The 20,569-nt window shown below is 37.9% G+C and overlaps 1 protein-coding gene across 3 annotated transcripts in view; it reads right to left on the reverse strand.

The window, feature by feature from the left end:
* Nucleotides 1-20,569, reverse strand: part of ARHGAP18 (Rho GTPase activating protein 18) — a 171,603-nt gene that overhangs the window by 23,277 nt on the left and 127,757 nt on the right. For all 3 annotated transcript variants that reach the window (XM_014533792.1, XM_005858977.2, XM_014533793.1), the window contains exons 6-10: nt 12,620-12,785; nt 10,331-10,422; nt 5,800-5,877; nt 2,773-2,932; nt 376-458 (exon numbers count right to left, since the gene is read on the reverse strand). In XM_014533792.1, coding sequence (XP_014389278.1) covers nt 376-458; nt 2,773-2,932; nt 5,800-5,877; nt 10,331-10,422; nt 12,620-12,785 — 579 coding nt within the window. The remainder of the gene's footprint in view (nt 1-375; nt 459-2,772; nt 2,933-5,799; nt 5,878-10,330; nt 10,423-12,619; nt 12,786-20,569) is intronic.

Consider the following 20,569-nt stretch of genomic DNA (forward strand, 5'->3'; position numbering starts at 1 on the left):
AGATATGCATAGCCCATGGACACAGACAATAGGGTGGTGAAGACCTGGGGGGAGGGGGGAAGGGGGAGGGGCTGGGCAGAGTGGGAATGGGAGATATCTACAATAAAAAATATAGGTTAAAAAAAAACCAAATAAATCTCAATTATCTGTTTTGGTAGAAGAAATGTCACAGCAAAATTTAAAACACAAACACCTAATAATGGCATTAACATGACTAACCTAGTAAATAAATAAATAGAGTTAGACTTCCCCATGTGTCCTTAAAAACAGGTCTTTTCTTTATGGGTTACTACTGATATTTCCATGACAACATCATATTGTTTTGCCACAAATAGTGGCTCTGAGGGATATTTCAGGGGAAGGAGCCCAGCTGACCTTCAGTGTGTCGCGATTCACATCCGGCAGGAGCAGGACCAGCAGGTTCAAAGCTTGTAGTTGCTGCTTCTTGGTTGGAAGATCTGCAGACAGATTATTAAATAAGTGGGCACTCTTTTCTTTGCTAAACGTTATCTGTACTTTCTTTTCTCGTGTTGTAAGGAAAAGGTTATTTAGCATAAACATCACTGTGAAATGTAAGACCACGACTGAGCAGCCTCCTTGGGGAGTGTTTGTGGGAGGGAGATCAGGGAACCGCCGCCCCAGAGCTTCTCTCTCAGATGCTCACTCCAACTGCGATCATTGGACAAGCGGCCCCCATTTGCTGACACACATTAGGGATTTGAAAACAATTTCAACGTCTACATGGAATTGTGTCCCCATAAAAGACATGGAGGACAGGACCCTGCATGTATGGTGTCAGGGTGAATCTGCAACAGTCAAGTTTGTTTCTTTTGATGAAAAGTGAACAGATTACGTGGTAAGAGTCCATCAGTTCCAACAGGAACATGTAACATGGAGACTGAGCTCAATAGGTGTTCAACAAACATTTGTGGAATGAATTGTAAACCAACCAGCAGGAAGAGTTGAACAGGTACATGCTCATCATTGACATTTATCACATTTGGTAGCCCATGTAACATTGAAGTGACAATCATGGATATTTGGAGTCATTCTGGCATTTGTTTGTCAGAGATAAATGTGGTCCTTAAATCCACATCTAAGGGATGTGTGTAAAAGAGCACAACTGAACCACTGAAAAATATATTTTAAGCAGAAGATGATTTCAGTCACGTCTGCCCTAGAAATTCTTAAGAAATGTTATGCTATGACCCACTGGAATCATCTCAATATTATTACATGCTTTAAGAATAGCTTGGACTACAACAGAATATTATTCAGTTGTTAAAAAGAATGAGATCTTGCCATTTGTGACAACATGGATGGACCTTGAGGGAAGTACACTAAGTGAAATAAGTAGACAGAAAAACAAGGAACATATGATTTCACTTATATGTAGACTCTATTAAAAAAAAAAAAAGCCAAGCTCATAGGTACAGGAAACAGATTGGTGGTGTTTTGCTGGGGTGGGAGCAAATGAGTGAAGGGGGTCCAAAGGTACAAACTTCCAGTTATAACAGAAATAAGTCAGGGGATGTAATATACAGCATATGTCCTAGTGACTCCACTTAATAATACTGTGCTGCATATGTGGCATATGTGAAAGATACTAAGAGAGTAGATCTTAAAATTTCTCAGCACAAGAAAAAAATATCCATAACTATGTATGGTGACATATATTAATTAAACTTATTGTGGTGATCATTTTACAACATAGATACTGAATCATTACGCTGTATACCTGAAACTAATATGATATTGTATGTCAATTATACCTCAAATATAATTTCAAAAAAAATAGCCTGGAATAGTTCTGGTTGACACTGTAGTTCACCATAATCGTTAACAGTTCCCCTTCTACTCTCAAACGTGAACACATTTGGAAGTGAAACAGGCGGTCACCAGGATGTGGCCTTGTCCCTTTTTTGTTGGCCTCTTGGCACTATAAGGCAGCGGTTCTCAACCTGTGGGTCGCGACCCTTTCACAGGGATCGCCTAAGACCATCGGAAAACACGTATATAATTACATATTGTTTTTGTGATTAATCACTATGCTTTAATTATGTTCAATTTGTAACAATGAAATTGGGGGTCACCTCAACATGAGGAACTGTATTAAAGGGTCGCGGCATTAGGAAGGTTGAGAACCACTGCTAGTATAAGGACTAATGATGCCAGTATATAAATCTCGTAAGATCTCTGTGTTCACTAGGAAGGAATTGAGAACTATTTGAGACATTCATTTGGAGCTTGCCCAAGAATGCAAAATGGCAAGACGTAAGAAGAAGCCCGTTGCCCTCCACCAATGCGGCCGTCACACGACTTGTTCCACGTTTCTGCATGACAATTTCAAAAAACTTGATTTTTCAGAAAATAACCGCAGACTCTGCCAGATCTCCTCCCGCTCTTATGATCTAACTGTTAATCCACAGCTTCTCCAATAAGTGTTGTTTTTAACACTTGGCAAGAAAAATGTATCAGAGATCTTACATGACTCATTCTATTCTAAGAGAAATGTGACGTTTCCAGGTTTTAACATGAAAATATATTGTATTGCTTAAAGGGCATGCAATTCGTCTGTACCCAAAGAGAACATTCTGTTTTCTATTTGCCCAGAGATGTGTAGTTATAAAGGAAAACGAGTGTGGCATTTGGGCGCCCGTTGACACCAGTGAGTCACCACATCTACCCAAACATATCTGGTCCTGTTTGTCATTAAAGCGAGGAACACGGGTGGCAGCCGCGAGAGACTGCTCCCGAGGGGCCAGCACTCACTCTGCACGGCCTGGAAGGCTTTGAGGTACTCGCCGCTGAGCAGCGGCTGGGGCAGCTCTCGGATGAACAGCTTCAGCAGGCTGGCTGCATCGTGCTGCTTGACACTTTCCCAGTTAAAAGTCCCTTCATAAAACTTTGCTTCCAGTTCTTGGCAAAGATTCTGAAAGGCAGAAGGAAAAAGAAAAAAAAAAAAAAAGGGCTATCGGTAAGTGCCTTCCTCTTTTCCTGCAGGGACTGTGATGCACTTCCCACTGGACAAGCGATTCTACTCCTTAGGAAAGACTTGTGAGAGTCCCCAAGTCCAACACTCCGTCATCAGGAAGCACCCCGCCCCCACCCGCAGGGAGCTTTCCCAAAGGAAAATTATACCTAAGCCAAGAGATTCAGAAACTTGACACGTTTTCCTGGACACGCTTCAGACCTCAAGCAGTAAAGGTTTAATGAAAAGATTAGTTAAAACAGTCTTTACATTCGGGGGCTTTATTTAGATACTGTAATTTTTCATTAAATTAACAAAAAATCATTTTTTTTAAAAAAAACACAACAGTCTGTGTTTCAAATGATTTAGAAGTACATTCCGTAACAAAATGGTAATCCACCTCTGGGCCTAGAGCACAAGGCTACCCTGATTAGTCACCTCTGGGAAATGGAAAGCCAAGTTCTATGGCTAATGAGGCATGAAAATACATCAATACACCTGTCCTCAATGCAGGGGCCTTAAGTGACACAGCCACCCTGCTGCCAGCTGCAGAAAATGGTTTGATCTGTGTGGAATGAGCAATACCTAGTTCATTTACCTCAAGGACTCTACAAATGTTGCTGAAGTATTAGTAATAAATCAACTTAGTTCCACAATTACTATTTTCTACATGCCTTTCCACTGTGGCGTACATCCTATTATGCTAGAAATCCCTCCACGTCCCTGACACTTTCTTCTATTATTTGAAACTGTTCTCCCAAATTAACGGTCCATAGAAGGTGAATTTATTACACTTGCTCTTCCCAATTCAACTCCTTTCTCTACCCTAATTATTTCTGTAATTGGTGAAATTACATAAAGGTAAACCCAGAAAAGGAAAGTTTTGGTTAGCAGTCATTGGAGGAAAGAGGTGAGGGAAGAGAGAGAATGAAAGAAGGGAGGATGATGGAGGAGGGAGGGGAAGAGCGAAACAGGGAGAAGAATAGGAGAAATGTTGTGGGGCAGGGGAGAAAGACAACCAATAATTGTGCATATTATCTTTATTTATAATGGACCAGCTGCTGCCTAGTTTGTATGTGACAACAGGCTGGGTTGAAGAGTAGAGCCAGCTGAATCCACCTCATTGACCTTCTTAGAAACTACATTTATTTGAAAGCATTCTTCTGCCAGCAATCCAGTCCAAATATCAAATACACATCCCATTGGGCGCTAAAGTAAATGTGTTTATGACCTGTGAGTTGGCCATCACATGCTGCTCATGAATGCTGTGGACAGTGAACTGGGAAGTAGTACTCTTGCTGATACGGGTCACAGGAAGTCCCAGTACCTGCTTCTGAGTCTTTCTCTGTCTGAGAACGTGCTTCTCCATAGAACATATCTCAGAATCTCACAGCGCAGCCATGATTGATTGGTGGTGAAATTGCCCCAGGTGTTCGCAAATGAACTGAGACAATGGCAACTTATCACACTCACAGGGGCACCAGAACAGTCCCAGGACCTCTGTGCACCAGACGCCAGACCCCGGGGACACAGGCTGAATGAAATTTGTGAGCAGGGAATATCAGGTGACTGGAATCCAATCAAACTGAGATCCCAATGCAGTAAGAGCCAAGTAGGCCAAAACTGGCCTCCTAACTTGAGGCGGTTTATCAAAGTGAACAGGTGATGGGAATGTGGAAGGTATGAATCTCAATCCCACTCCTGGCAGCACGACTGCCAGTCACAGGCGAGGAGGGTGTGCACCCACGGGGGTCCCTTCTTTCTGATCCAGCTCTAAAGGTTCCCTATGGGTGGGTCTTAAGGAAAGGAGCAGAGAAAATCTCTTCCTCTACCCCACGTTCTCTTGGATTTGCAAAGTCAGGAAGACAATACATTGGATGTGGGCAGTTTAGAGCTACAGCTGAGTTTGGAGAAGGTAAAGGAGGTTGTTAGTGACTGCTAACCAAAACTCTCCTAGATGAATTTTCCAGACGGAGCTACAATTCCAAGTACGAGGCCCCATACAGTGCAAATCCCCTGAGAGGCCTATGAATCATGCATCGTCCGTGGGGTAGTTGCACCTTGGCCATGCACTCATTGGATGTTTTAATCCCCAGATCAGGAGTTGGGTAACAGAGAGAAAGGGGGAAGATACACGGCATCCTAGGAGAGTGGGAAGGAAATATCATCTTGAGAGAAAAGAAAGCAAGGGATGGATAAAGAGAGGCTCCAACTGGGACCTCTGGAATGACCTCTCTCACAAGCCAGACTCTGGCTACCCGGAGTCCAGGGAGACTGGGAACTGTGAAAGTCAGGAAAGTGATGAGACAGAGGCTCATGTCGGCAGCTCACTAAGACTCATCATGTCAAGTTCCCTCCTCTGCTCACCTGGTGGAGCTTATCATCCTGCCTTTAAAAAACAAACAAACAAACAAACAAAAACTCAACTGCTCTTATTCATGCTGACTAAACCTATCACCAGTCCCCTATTAATATTTTGACTCATGGTGTTCCCTTCTCATCAGAAGGATGAAACTATTCATCCTTTGCCTGTTGACTTTTGTTCCTACGTTATGTTTGCACAGTAGAGAGATTATTTGCCTCTTTGTTGATCGTGATATTATTATTACATGTAACATGTTGCTTTTGAAAAAAGAATCAAAACTTACACAGAAGTCAGAGGAGACTACAGAAGAACTAAATATAAACTGAATGTCAAGAGGTTTTATTGCTATATTTAATCTACTTTGCTAACAAGGGGGAGAAGGGGCGAGAGGGCGGGTTAATTTTTAAAATGTAAAAGTATAATTAAACAATAAAGTTTGACATTGAGAGAACTGAGAGAGCACCTTGATTCGAATGGCAGCTCCAGGTATTCTTAAGAGGCCTTCGGTTTCCAAACCTCCCTCTTCAATTCGAGAAATCAGCTGTGTGTAAACAGAAGAACATTCTGATTTTGGTATTCAGAACAGGTACAACTCCAGATTTAACATCTGTTCCACATACAAATAAATGAAACTGATTACAAAGACATGTAAACAGGATTTCGTGAAGATCTGAATGAAACTGCACTACCACTAGGCTTTAACCAGTGAGTCCCAAAACTTTAATTATAATTTAGAATTTAGAAAGGTTGGGTCTCATACTCCTTTGTAACAGAAGTATATAATTTCTCAGCCGAATACCCTGGCGATCAATGGGGTGACAGATGTCGCAGCCAGATCGCCCTCACATCCCTCATACTCCTTTGTAACAGAAGTATATAATTTCACACAACAGCTGTGGGACTCCAAACAAACAGAAACTGAAATTTTTCATTGTTTACAAGCAACTAAAACCATCCATTTCTTCTGCTTTTCCCGAAACATACATTCCGCAATCAAATAAATCTTATGAAATTCTAGTATTTGCACATTTACATCTCGTTTTTAGCTTGTTCAAAGAAAGAATTATTTATCATATGAAGGCAAAAAACAAACTGTTTGCAAATATTCATTTTTAAGCCTTTAAGCTTTTCATGGCAAACGTAAATAAAAAATAGAAAAAAAAGAGAAGAAAATAGGGCTTCTAAATCATACCTCATACTCTATTATTAATGCATGTAGATCTCTCTACTTCCAGAACTCCATTAAAATAACAAAGTTTTATGCATATAAGCATAACCAATGGACATAAGACACTGGGGGGTAGGGGAGGCCAGGGGATTGTCAAGGGTGGGGAAAAAAAAGGACACATATGTAATACCCTTTGTAATACTTTAAGCAATAAAAAAATAAAAAAAAAAATAACAGTTTTGTGTGTTTTTTTTTAACAAGGCAGAGACCCACTATAAGAAGGCAAACAGAGAAATTGCAGTGACATACGTTGGAAGGTATAAAAGTGACCGTCCAATTGGAATATGCATTCCCTAGACAATACATGAAGGCTTTATAGGGGGCACTGTGCTATTTTAAATAAATCAATTTCCGTGTCCCTCGGTTTCAATATAAGGCATTTACTAGCCCTGAGTAGGTTTTCCTTCCTACCACTTACCCTCCTTGCACAATAGCTTCTCCTCCTTTATAAAAAGCAGACAGACTCTTCACTCATCCCTAATCCTACTACAGTACTCTCTGCAGACACTAAAGCAAAAAATCTCCCAGAGTGCCAAAAGAATGTAAAATTGTCATTTTTTCTTCTCATGGAAACCTCCTTTAATGATTAACCAAGGCTCTATAAACTACATACAGCTTACTGTTTCCCCCTGGGTTGTAAAAGTGTCTTAAGAGCAAAGCATGGCATCATAAATGAGGTCTTTTGACCTTTGTCTAGATGTTCTAAAATGAGATATCCTCTAGATATCCAGTGGACACTGGACAAGATGGCATTTTTCTTTAATGACCTTATCTCTTCTATCCCTGGATTATGGCCAAAGAATGAACTGATCTTGAGGGAGTCAGGTAAAAATAAAGCAAAGAGTAGCCTCAAAATTCTCCCAAAGATTTATTACAGTTGAAGAAAGAAGCATCTTTAAGCAATCAGTCAATGCAGTACATGATTTTTTGAAATTCAACTGGAATATTTTCCAAGCCGTATTTTTCCAATTACACTGGATAAAAAACCCACATCAAAATAATTTCCATAATTATTTTACATTAGACAGGCATTAGTCAATAAAGTGTTTAAAACCAAATGTATCAAATAATACCATGTAATAGTTATTCAATGTACAGCAATATGTGCTTTATTTACTCTTATACAATGTTTAAAATGTTCTATTAACAAAAGATAAAATTATATGCTAACAGCTATAGCAAATTAGTTTTTACCAACATAAGCCTTTTGCTTTCATTAAATACAAAGGAAAAATTGACCATGATTTCTAAATAACTGGATGAGAGTAATCTCTGAATTTTTATATATTAGTCTTTTTTTATTATTCTCTAAAGCTGAATACTAGCACTCAGTTGAGGTATGCATACATTGTCTAAAAGAATGTCATGTTTTCTTGTATTTTCCACTTAGAAAATACCATATTTTTAGCTCCCACATTATATTGCATTATTAAAACATACTAATAATTACAGCTTTCCTTTCATTTCCAAGACTTAATACAGACATGAAAAATAACTGTATTGATCTATATATTTTCATCATGCTGCTTTTAGTAATTCATCTTTCAGGATTTAGTCTGTAATTTACCAGCAATTTTCATGGCATTTCCCAAAATACATTCTATATAGTTAAATGAATTAAAAAATCAATTGAATATAAGTCAAACTTTTTGACAAAGAGTATGTTTGATTTGGCTGATTGGTTTGACAGTGAGAAAAGAATTTGCTCAATTCGGTCGAATTTTTCCACAGATAAAAATTAAGAATATTCCCCAAATCTTTCTGAAAATATGGTTTAAACAATGTGCCTCTGAGGAAAAACAAGAAACAGAGCTCACAGATAAGTTTTATTAAAGCCCTTTTAGGGTGTATTTCTCAATAACTGAGAAAATATAATCCTCTAAAGACTACTAACAAATCTTTTTTTGCAAATCAGTGGTTTCTAACTCTCTCCTTTCCACAAAATTGAGGTAATGCCTAATTATTCAGTTTTTAGCTGATAAATAAAAAACTATTTTTCATGATAAAACACTATGATTTTTTGTTTATAATGCAGAGAGGATGCAAACAGATAAGTGTTTGTCTAATAGTAAGCTCTTTATATGTCCTTTTTTTTTTTTAATGAATCAAAATACTTTAGGGCTATTATCCAATAACTTCAAACTGAGGGGCAGCCAGGGTCTCCAGAAGAAACCACAAATGTAAACTAACTAAATACATGAGAAAACAATTTCAAGAAAAGATGACAAGGGATTGGATGCAATCCGGACCCTAGTCAGGAGGTATCACTAAACTTTCGTGGAGACCTAGCCTTACCCTTCATCGGTATAGGGTGAACTTGATGTGTTAACTCGGCTACTATGCCCAGTTGTTTGGTCAAGTATGAGTCTAGATGCTCCTATGGGGCATTTTTGACATATAATTAACATTTAAGTCAGTAGACTCTGAATAAAGCAAATTACTCTCCATACTGTGGATGGGCCTGAGGTAGTCACTTGAAGGCCAGAGGAGCAAAGACTGAGGTTCTCAAAGCAAAAGCACTTCTGCCTCAAGACTGCAACATTAACTCTTACCCGAGTTTCCAGTCTGCTGGCCTGTTCTACATATTTCAGACTTGCCAGCCCACACACTCCCATAAGCCAATTCTTTAAAATAGGTCTCTTTCTCTGGAGAATCCTAATACACTTGGTAGAAAGGATGGTGCCGAGATCCGTGCTTTGTACAGTCATCTGTGTAGGGTAACTGACACCTTTAATTGACATTAAAAGAATTTGAATAGATGACTTACATTTGTTAGCACCTCTCTGTTATTCACAGGCAGTGTTGACAACTATTTAAACAGATACAGGTTCTACTGGCAGTGGCTAATAGAGGCTGTTGAGTAGGATTAACTGTACAGAGCAACATTTATCAGGAAAAACACCGAGAAACAGATTTGGATGTAATGCAGAACATGAGGAATAAAGGAATCCGAGGTTAGTAGGTAAGATGGGTAAACGTAAACGACTGGCTTGGAATAGCAGAAGAATAAGTGCCAAGTAGATTGAGCTTTAGAATTGATGGTTTTATGGAGTCCATCAATTGTGAAAGTTTCCATTGCCACTCCTGCCAGAACTCCCAGAAACTGTGATATGCCTGGTGCGTTGCTAAGAATCTAGAGTTTGGGTTGTCCATAACTGATTTGACCTGCCTTCTCCATGGTGCATTCCCTGGCTTTTGTCATATGTAATCTGTGTTTCTGAACAATGATGGCTCCGAGATTAGACTGAAATTCTTGTATTGCCATAGATAATCCCCTTGTGAATAACTGAGTGTTGACTAGACAAGTGACTTGACAGTTTAGCAATCATTTTCTAATTCTACTTTATGGTTTCTTTGCCTAGTTTGGAAGTAGAAACTGGTAAATTAAATTGAACGTCCTCACTGTAAATAAGGAAGCTTGGGATGAAATATTCATGAAGATTCAGTTCCCTAGAAATTTATAAGCAGTTTCCATTTCTATGTATTATAGAATTGAAATCTCAATTATACAAAGCCAGCTAATATAAGACAGGAAAATGATGCCAGGTAATCACAGTTACAATAGTAACACAAAATGCATCACCATGAAATAAAAATTATGAGCCCCTGAAACAAATTTGCTTCCTGAATAGAAAATCAAAGTACAAAATAAAAGAGCATATCAATTGGAAAACTATATTATAATAGTATGAATGCAAAAATAAAAATGAAAACACTGTTAATGCAAGTACGTTCTCTCCATGCTGACTCATTCAGGCCTACTTACTTTTTGAAATATCAAGGGTATTCGAGTTCCTGGTACTTTCCTCTGATCTTGTTCTAACAATACTGTCAATGGAACACAAAAAAGGCCAGAATCTGCAATGAAAAATAAAATAAAATTTCTTCACTTCCATCAATCCATAAAATGTTAATGCAAGATGTTAAGGCATAAGACTTCTAATATTGTCATTCAATCAGACAACTACTTATTGAGCACCTACTAAGTGAATGCCACTGTGTAGTCTTTAAGCATCTATATCCCCATAGTAAAATCCTGGCCTTGCCTTATAGAGTAATATAGCAAGGAAAGACAACTAGACAAATGAACGCAAATAATTTCCCGAAATAACTACAAAAGTATAAACTGCTGCATAAGAGAAATGAGTTCTGTGGGAATACATAAATATGCAAAAATTTACTAAATGTGATAAAATTGAAAGTTTTGGCTTAAAGCAAATGTCACTCATCTCTTCCATACTTAATTGACATAGAACATTCTACAATACAGCAAACTATAAACACTCACCTTTGAGAGATCAGCGAACAGTATGATCTTGTTCTACAAACATTTTTCTTTAGAAAATATAGTAGATACTTAGTATTCTTGAATTTAAATTTGTAGTTTATATATCTGGAAATAATTCCAGAAAGAATGACAAGTAATGATTTCTAATTTTTCTAAATTAAAATCATATGCCTTAAGTCTGGTATGAGCATAGCTTGTACCCAGTACCTCCCACCCCACCCCACCCCATCACCAAGTGAATGGCTAGCAAAGGCGTGTAACACACATCATCCGGGGAGGTATAAATCACTTGTGAACGTGGAAAGGGGGATTATCTTTGAGATATGAGCACAGACATTGCAAACTGTGACACTCAATAGAGATGCCATTCACAAGAATGCCAGTTATCCACTAAATAACTTTCAGTTTAAAAATTAAGAAAAGATGTAATCTTCAAGAATGTTCATCTAGCTTATAAGATAAATAGCTTAGATTAGATATAAAAATGCTTAAAAAGATGGAAAGAAAATCTGCTAATAGTGATACTCTTAATAAGAATGACAGTATTTCTCTTATCACTGGCTTCATACCAGTTAATAGTGCTAGGATGCAATTCTAAAACATAAAAACCTCCTCAAGCCACTTTTAAAGTCTTGAGCACAGCTATTTAAATTAGATTTTCATTTTATATTTGGAGAAGGCTTTGTGATAAACTTCTAAAAAAGCATGTGAGGTCTTCATTATCCACAAAGGACGTGTGGGAAACCAGAAGCATCGTTTAATTCAGAAATTCTCCGTGCCAAGCTTTAAGCTAAAATACTCAAAGGAACTGAGCACAGAATGAGGTCTTCTGGGGCCCAGCATGGAAGAGGGCCTGAAGGGAAGGCACACTTCAGTCCTACAGAGAAATTGCCTCTAAAACTTAAATCAGGTGAATACTTGTCTTTGCTAATGTTACCATGGCAACTCAATAATCCTTATTCTTGGTTTCTCTTTAGGAGATGCCGTTAAGGTAAAACAAGAGGTCTGAATTTCCTAAACAGTAAAGCTTTGTCAACAGAGAATTTTCTGGATTTCCAAGCCAATAAAGTCTTGGAAAAACAAATATCGAGAAGCTGTTATTCTCTAGTATATTATTTAAAATACTGTAAGTTTATAAAATGGGTAAAGCTGCATACAAAAGAAAAATGACACATATCCCTGATGAATACAATTTAGCGGTATTATGCACCACATGGCATATTTTTTTAAGGGAGTAAAGAATGTGTTTGCAAAATATTTAGAAGTAGAATGTTAATGAACAAAAGGACTGCTCACTACCCTATGTATTTTCCATCAAATAATTAAGCAAAAATAATTGATCAGAATCAACCATCTTCAAGTCATTTTTCAAGATCTTATTTTGGAAATAAATAAGTATATGTAACAAATGCATTATTTAGTTTTAAACGAGAGAGCATGGGAATTAAGATCTGACTCATAATTTTCTTCTATGGTAAATTAAATTTTTGATTATGCCTTTATTTGAATTAAGATTCCTTGACTCATAATTTCCTTCTATGGTAAATTAAATTTTTGATTATGCCTTTATTTTCTACATTTTAGGAAACAGTGCATTTTTATCAAGATACAAATTTTTGAAGGCGATGTTTTAGCATCTACATTTTGGATGTCTTGTAGACGTGGTTTGTTTTGTAGATGTTTTGCCCCTAAAAATACGGTTTAAAAAGCCAAGCTCATCCTTGCTACTTTAGAAGTAAATCCAACCGTTTTTCCTTTTCCAATTACCTTTTGTTTTGATCTTCACAGCTTTTTGTTGTTTCAGTTCAACACCCAGTACATCATAGAGGGCAGTCAGTTCAATCAGGGCTAAATGGCAAACCTTCTTCATGTCCTGGGGCGCTAGGTCACCAATCTTGGTGGTGCCGGTTTTGTCTTTTGGCAATCTGAAACTCTACAATGAACACAGTGAATATAGTCAAGGTGTGCAGTGTCAACCTTTTCCTTGGGAAAGTTAAAACTGCTGGTATAGAATAAAGACAATGAAAGCTATGGCACAATTTCTCCAGTCAGAATAGAGAGCGAAACTCTCCCGATGATGCTCCCTAAGCCTGTGGGGAGTTCAGGAGTCAGTACCTGAAGTCTGACAAAGGATGGAACCAGACCATGGCTAAGAGAAGAAAAAGACCGTAAACCCAAAGGAGAAAAAGAACTCTAGTTAACTGACCTTCAAGAACCAGAGAAGATTAGGAGTTCAGCACAAACCAGGAGAAGGAAAAAGGAGGGAAAGTGAAAGAGAAGGAGAAAGAAGAATAGTAACCACTAATGAGTGCTTACAATGTGCCAGGTACCCTTTACCTACCTTTGATATGATATGATATATGATATGACATGATATGATATACGATATGACATAATGTAATTGTCATTAAAACCCAAATAAAGTAGGTACAGAGGAGCTGTACAGAGTGGGGGAGGGAAGAGCAGAGGGGAGACTTAAGAGCATGGACTTTACAGCCAGAAGGCCTACGGCTACTGACTAAGCTGCGTGTCACTTCTGGCAATCACTTAACCATTCTTTCTGTAAAATGGGAGGAGGGGATGGAGGAGGAGATGGAGAAGGGGATGGAGAAGGGGGAGGGGAGGAGGAAAGAGAGGAAGGAGGAGGATGAGAGGGAGGGGAGAAGACCACCCAATTCAAAGGGCTGATGTGAGGTTTAATGGCCTGGCACTTTCCAAGCACTTTTATGTGGTTGCTATTATTATTATTACCTTCACCGCTGAATAACTAAATCGAGGCTTAGAGATACTACTATCACTGGCAAGTAAGTGGTGTTTTTGTCGTATCCTGTCTTTCTCAAATATCATCTATTAACTATTCTGCCTCTTTTAATACTAAATACCTTAAATATAAGAAGGCAAACCACAAGATAGAAGCATGAATTTCTCTAACATATTAATACAAATCACAGTCCACTGTATTTACTGATTACTAAAAGAATAACTATTTTTAAACAGTTTGTTAAAAATCTTATCAAGTTGTATCTTTCAGGTTTATCCTTGACTTTCTAATTTAATAGCTAAGGATGCTCAACTGATTCCTTTTTATTCACTTTGCTTTGCTCATTTTTGCACCATATTATTAATACTTCATAATCTAAAAACTATTGCAAAAGACATGTTCTAAAGTGGCAGTTCTCAAAGTGTAATCCAAGGAACTTTGGGAGAACCCAATACCCTTTTAAGGAGTCCAAGAGGTCTAAACTATTTTAATAATAAATATTAAGACATTATTTGCTTTTTTCACTCATCCTCCCCGATTGTACAGTGCAGTTTCCCAGAGGTGCAATGCACGTGCAACAGATAGCACAGAAGTAGATACGGGAATCAAGTCTAAAATGTGAAACCATGCTATAGTGCTTAATAATTTTTATTTTATAAATATGGCTATTTTTCATAAAAATGTTGTTAACTGTAATATTGTGCTTTAAATGGAATAATAAATGTTTTTTTTAATTTCTCAATTTTAATTTCTAAGGTAAATATCCATAGGTATAACTGCCATAAATGATAGTCCTCCTCCCAATTTTTTTTTTTTAATCCTCACCTGAGGATATTTTTTCCATTGGTTTTTAGAGAGAATGGAAGAGAGGGGGAGAGACAGAGAGAGAGAGAAACATCGATGTGAGAGAGACACATCCACTGGTTGCCTCCCACATGTGCCTCGACCAGGGCCAGGGATCGAACCTGCAACCGAGGTATATGCCCCTGATCAGACTCTAACCTACAACCTTTCAGTCCACTGAGCCAAACTAGCCAGGGCTCCCCTCCCATTTTTCAAATTGTTTATTTATTAAAAGAACTATTCCTTTGTCTACATATTCATGTTTCATAGTTCAGGAACACAGGTTAGTGACAAACTTCCATGGAACTCAATCCAAAGAAATTCTTTACATTCCAAAATCACTTTGAACCAGCCTTGTTCATCTCAAAACCTTTCATGGAACCATAATTTCTGTAGAAATCTTCATACCCCTTTGTTCTGGGTTCAGTCACAGCAATCTCAGAGAGCAGCAAGTCTCAGGGAGATAGCCAACCCTCTAACAACATGAATTTGGAGATGCCTGGCCTAAGGCCATACATCTGAGGGTTCATCAAATCCATTCTCAACACCAACGTCTTCCTGACTTATAAACCAAAAGCTTTTTGAGGACCTCAATAATTTTTAAGAGCCTGAAGGGTTATAGGACCAAAATGATTGAGAGTCACTGCCCTAGAGCACTTCCTAAAACCCACCACTTTTGGTAATGGAGGAGCTAATTCCTTTCAACCAAACTCAACTCCAAGAAAAAAACCTTCAAGTTCACTATAGGGGAAAGAAGCAATTTCTTAACTTTTTGTAGTACAGTTGTTTTTCCTATGAGAACATTCAATAAAGCAGTAACAGACATGATTAAATATGCATCCTAAGTGAACGTCCAGCGTCAGGGTTAATGGCCTCCATGATGCAGTGCACAGGGTTGAGAAAGTGGGGCCAGACTACAGGTAGCAAACCTTGTCTCCATCACTTACAAGCTATGTGACCTTTGGCAAATCCCATCATCTCTGTGTCTCAGCCACATTATCTCTAAAATGGGGATAATAACAGAAACTACCTTATAAGGTTGTGGTGGGGCTCAAATGACAAATAGTAAGTTCTCAAAAAGTATTATGACTCCATTTTTTTCACAGGACTTTTTCAATAATTTCAAGATTTCATGGTTTTCCCTTTTTCCTAAATATTACTGCAAGGTAAGAAAAAAATGATAAGGATACTACTAATATTTGATAATTGACTTTTCATTCTATCCTGCGAAAGTCCCCATATGATAAGAATTATTACAGCATATTCTAAGGAGGGAAACCGAGGCTCAGTAAAGGGGCTTAAATAGCAGCCAGTGATGTAATAAGGATGTCGGTTCAGATCTCCTAAATCAGTGATGGCGAACCTTTTGAGCTCGGCGTGTCAGCATTTTGAAAAACCCTAACTTAACTCTGGTGCCGTGTCACATATAGAAATTTTTTGATATTTGCAACCATAGTAAAACAAAGACTTATATTTTTGATATTTATTTTACATATTTAAATGCCATTTAACAAAGAAAAAATCAACCAAAAAAATGAGTTCGCGTGTCACCTCTGACACGCGTGTCATAGGTTCGCCATCACTGTCCTAAATCCTCAGTTCAGTAATCATTCTGTTCTGCTCCAGTTTTCCACCCACCACAGCATGCAGGAAGGTGTCTAGGTTGATGGTGTTCATTTAGGACTGTGAGGCCCTCAAGGAGAGGAGTCATGTCTTAATTAGCCTGTAACCCTCATGCACCACAGGCCCGGCACACTGCAGGTGCTCGGTCCGTCTCTTCAATGAATGAAGACACACATCCTACAGGCAGAACACACAGAATCAAACCCAATGAGGGGCAGGACCACTGGTTTGATGCTCCCCTCATTTCCTGTGATATGTACTGAGCTTCACCTTTAAAATCACACAAGACTCATCACCGTTTCCTCGTGCTTGGTCCCAGAGTTCTGCTAATGGCTTTGTTTCTGAAGGACTGAACCCCATCCTACTTAACAACTCTTTGTTTTTTTGTAAGTCCTAAATGTTTCATTAAAATCAGTTGCTTTTGGTCTAATAAGCCAAACACACGTAATATAATTATTCAAAGCATTACCCGAGGTAAATGTTTAAAGAAACCTGAAGTATTATCAATTCAAACATTTGATTTACCCTAGCAATACAAGTCATGCGCTTTATTTATTTACTTATTTGTTTAACATTGTGCTTAATGAAAGGACTTAGTTTCTTTATCCCAATGTTTAATTCATGGCAGCTGCTTTAAATATTTATGAAGTTTCCTGTCGTTCCGTTTAGTTAATAGACTGGATGGCTCAGTTCGTTGGCTAAGACAAGGCAGTGCAATGTCAGCAAAGGAAAGCTCTTTACTTTTTGAAAAATGTGCTTAAAGAAAAGAGTGAAATACAATTTTGTTTTTGAAAAATATAAGGTCTTTGGATCTCGTGTGTTACCATAAATTAATCAGATAGCTCTTTGGTGCTGCACCCCTCCTTTGTAGGCCTTGCAATACGAGAGGTCCCGTAGGCACTTCATCAGTTATGATGGAGTAGACTCTTTTACTCATCAAGTCACTTGAACTTAAACTTGGAAAGCAAGGGAATTCACTCTCTCCTGGTCAATTTCCACAAGATAACTTTTTTATATCCTCTACTAGGAGATTCATTTCCTAAGATTTTTTTTCATGTGTAAAATGTGATTTCATTATAGTACTAGAGGCCTGGTGCACAAAATTAGTGCATGGGCAGGGTTCCTAGGTCTGGCCGGCAATAAGGGCTGATCTGTGGGGTGACTGGCGAGGCTATCAGGGTCCACTGTTGTTAGCACCCACCTTGGCTGGCCTGGCGCCACCCGCTTGCCAGCCCCGCCCCCCACCACCAGTCACCTCCCTCTGTTTTTAGTCTTCAAGAGTGATATTAAATTTCTATTTTATATGCCAGATCCAGCAAACCAGAATCATTTTATGTCACATCCCAAGCTATCCTAAACAAGTTGTCTGTAGCACCAATAAAATAACACAAAGTGATCCTCCCGATATTTCCAATACCCAACTGGCATCATTATTATTAACTATACTAGCATTCCCTATGTTGTACTTTACATCCCATGACTATTCTATAACTACCACTTTGTACTTAATCCCTTCACTTTTTTTTCCCAGTACCCAAACTGCCCACCCCTCTGGCAAATATCAGTCTGTTCTCTATATCTATGAGTCTGTTTTAATTTTGTTTGTTTATTTTGTTTTTTAGATTCCACATATAAGTGAAATCATACGATATTTGTTTTTCTCTGACTGCCTTATTTTACTTAGCATAATACCCTCTAGGTTTATACACACTGTTGCAAATGACAAGTATAATTGAAAAATTATATATATTTTAAAAAGGACATAAACTCACACTTAAATTCAATGTATTAAATGGAATCAGCATGGTCTTCCAGGAAAGACTGGCTCCAAAAGCTTAGTCACTGAAGCCAAGCCTTGGCACACCATGTAATCTCTTAAACTATTTCCTTGTATGAAAAATAGGAATTGGAATAGCAACCTCATAGAGATCATTTGATAAATGAATGAAATAATTACAGAGCGTACTTCCTGAGATACGGTGGGTACACAATAACACAATTAGCAGTTAAATTTTCAAACTAAAGCACATTAAAGGTTATAAAACCTGATCTCCAAATTTAAAAGGAGACATTGGAATCCACTGTGACATCATAAAGAATTAACAAAGACTGTTTGATGCAGTAAGAAAAAGGAAGTGAATATAAAATGAGGTCAACAGAGAACAATGTATTACATTAAGCCTACTGCTTATTTACCAGTTAATAAAGGTGGATTTTTGTAATCAAAGAAAACACGATAATTTCAAGAGGAACATCAAAAGTGCTTAATTCAAAGTAATATCCATCGCTAGCTACACATTTCCCCCATCTTCCAGGTAATTTGTGGATACTGGTCCAACAGAACTTTTCTTGTTTTGAAGCAAACCATTCAGAGACCCAATTTTCCACTTCTTCGTACGTTTTGAAGTGCTGCTCAGAAAGTGTGTGGGCCATCGATTGAAACAAGTGGTAATCTGAAGGAGCAATGTCTGGTGAATATGGTGGGTGGGTCAATACTTCCCAGGCAAGATCTTTTAACATGTCTATAACTGGTTTTGAAGTGTGTGATGGTGCGTTATCATGAAGCGAAATTACTTTGCTGTGTCTTCTGGCACATTCTGGTCATTTCACGATCAAAGCGTGGTTCAAATTGATTATTTGTTGCCGGTAGCGATCAGTATTAATGTTTTCACCTGGTTTTAGAAGCTCATAATACACCACACCTTTCTGATCCCACCAAACGCAGAGCATTGTCTTCTTTCCAAAGCGATTTGGCCTTGCAGTCGATGTTGATAGTTGACCTGGATCAACCCATGATTTTGTGCATTTGGGATTCTCAAAATAAATCTACTTTTCATCGCCAGTCACAGTTCAATGCAAAAAAGACTTTCTTTCGTGCCATTGAAGCAACATTTTACTGATGACTTTTCAGTTTTCTATTTGTCTTTCATTCAGTTGATGTGGCACCCATTTTCCTTCCTTTAAAATCTTTCCCATTGCTTGTAAACAATTGGAAATGGTTTGCTGAGCAACATTTAATCTTTTTGCAAGTTGTTTTTGAGTTTGACACACATCTTCATCCAATAATGCTTGTAATTGTTGGTCTTCAAACTTTTTCGTTTGACCTGGACGTTCTTTGTCTTTCACATCAAAATCATAACTTTTAAAGCGTTTAAAACAGCGTTCACAAGTATCTTGAGATGGAGCATGTTCACCATAAGCTTCCCGAAGTATACAATTACTTTTTCTTCAAAATAAAGTATTGAATTAAAACTTCCAGCAAATGTTCTTTTTTTTTGGAATAAAATTTGACATTTTTAAAGCGTCATTTGGCCTAAAGAGATGATCCACACTCCCAGACTATTCTTAGCAGTTAGTCTATGATGTTAACATCTATGATGTTAACACCTTCAGCAAATTTAACATACAAAGTTTTGAAGCTTGCTGTCAATACAACAAAATAGCATACATATCAAATCGTATATATATATCAACATATGCGTAACTCCATCTATTGAAAAAAATCCGCATTATTAACTAGTATACCTAGTACAGAAGCAGAGGAGCATGGAGTAGAAATGGAATGTGAGGTTTTCCCTGCTTACACACCTGCCTCAGAGTGGTGGATATAAGTATTCACTTCATCAACCATGCTGAGGACTTGTGGAAAGCTTACATGTCCATGCCTTCTAGCAGACACATGGATAAATGACTGGTAGAGAAGAACAGATGCATAAATACACACATGCTTGATTGGAAATAATTATCAAAAACATGGCCTCTAACAATTTCAAGGATGATTTTATATATTTTATCTAATGTAAGTTCAGTCAGAAAAGACTTTTAACAGTAAAGTCAAATGCTAGGCTAGACCCTAAAGGACTGGCTAAGGTGTCCTTGGTAAGCATGGAACAGCAGAGTGGTAAAAATGGGAAGGTCAGTTTAAGCTTGGGGCTCCACATGAATAAAATCAAGAAGGTCTAGGAGCACTAATCAGTTTATTAAATTGGAGACTAAAATGAGAGAGGAAGTTTGTTTTTACATCTATCAAGTAGAGATTAATTTATTTTATTCCATTATTTGAATCGACAACATAAAAATCAACAATGTCTTCATTTTGTTTAATTAGACTCTATTATCTGTCACTTTAAACCCTTCCCATCTGTTGAGATGAAGACTGTCACTTTTAAAAGGTGCTTCTGCTAAGAATAGTCTGGGAGTGTGGATCATCTCTTTAGGACAAATGATGCGTACTCCTTTACTTTCCCCCCTAGGCATATAAATTCTTAAAAATATATGATAAAGCCTGGAAACAACCCAGATGCCCACCATTAGGAAACTGGTTGAATAAATTATAACTGTAATACATTCTCTCAATGAGTACAATCCTACCTAATAATAGACAAACATGGTAATTAACTGTACCTCCGACATGCTTCCCATTGGCTAATCAGGGCGATATGCAAATTAACTGCCAACCAAGATGGCGGCTGGCAGCCAGGCAGCTGAAG

The sequence above is a fragment of the Myotis brandtii genome, unplaced genomic scaffold (genome assembly GCF_000412655.1).
Source record: "Myotis brandtii unplaced genomic scaffold, ASM41265v1 scaffold123, whole genome shotgun sequence".
NCBI classification, from domain to species: domain Eukaryota; kingdom Metazoa; phylum Chordata; class Mammalia; order Chiroptera; family Vespertilionidae; genus Myotis; species Myotis brandtii.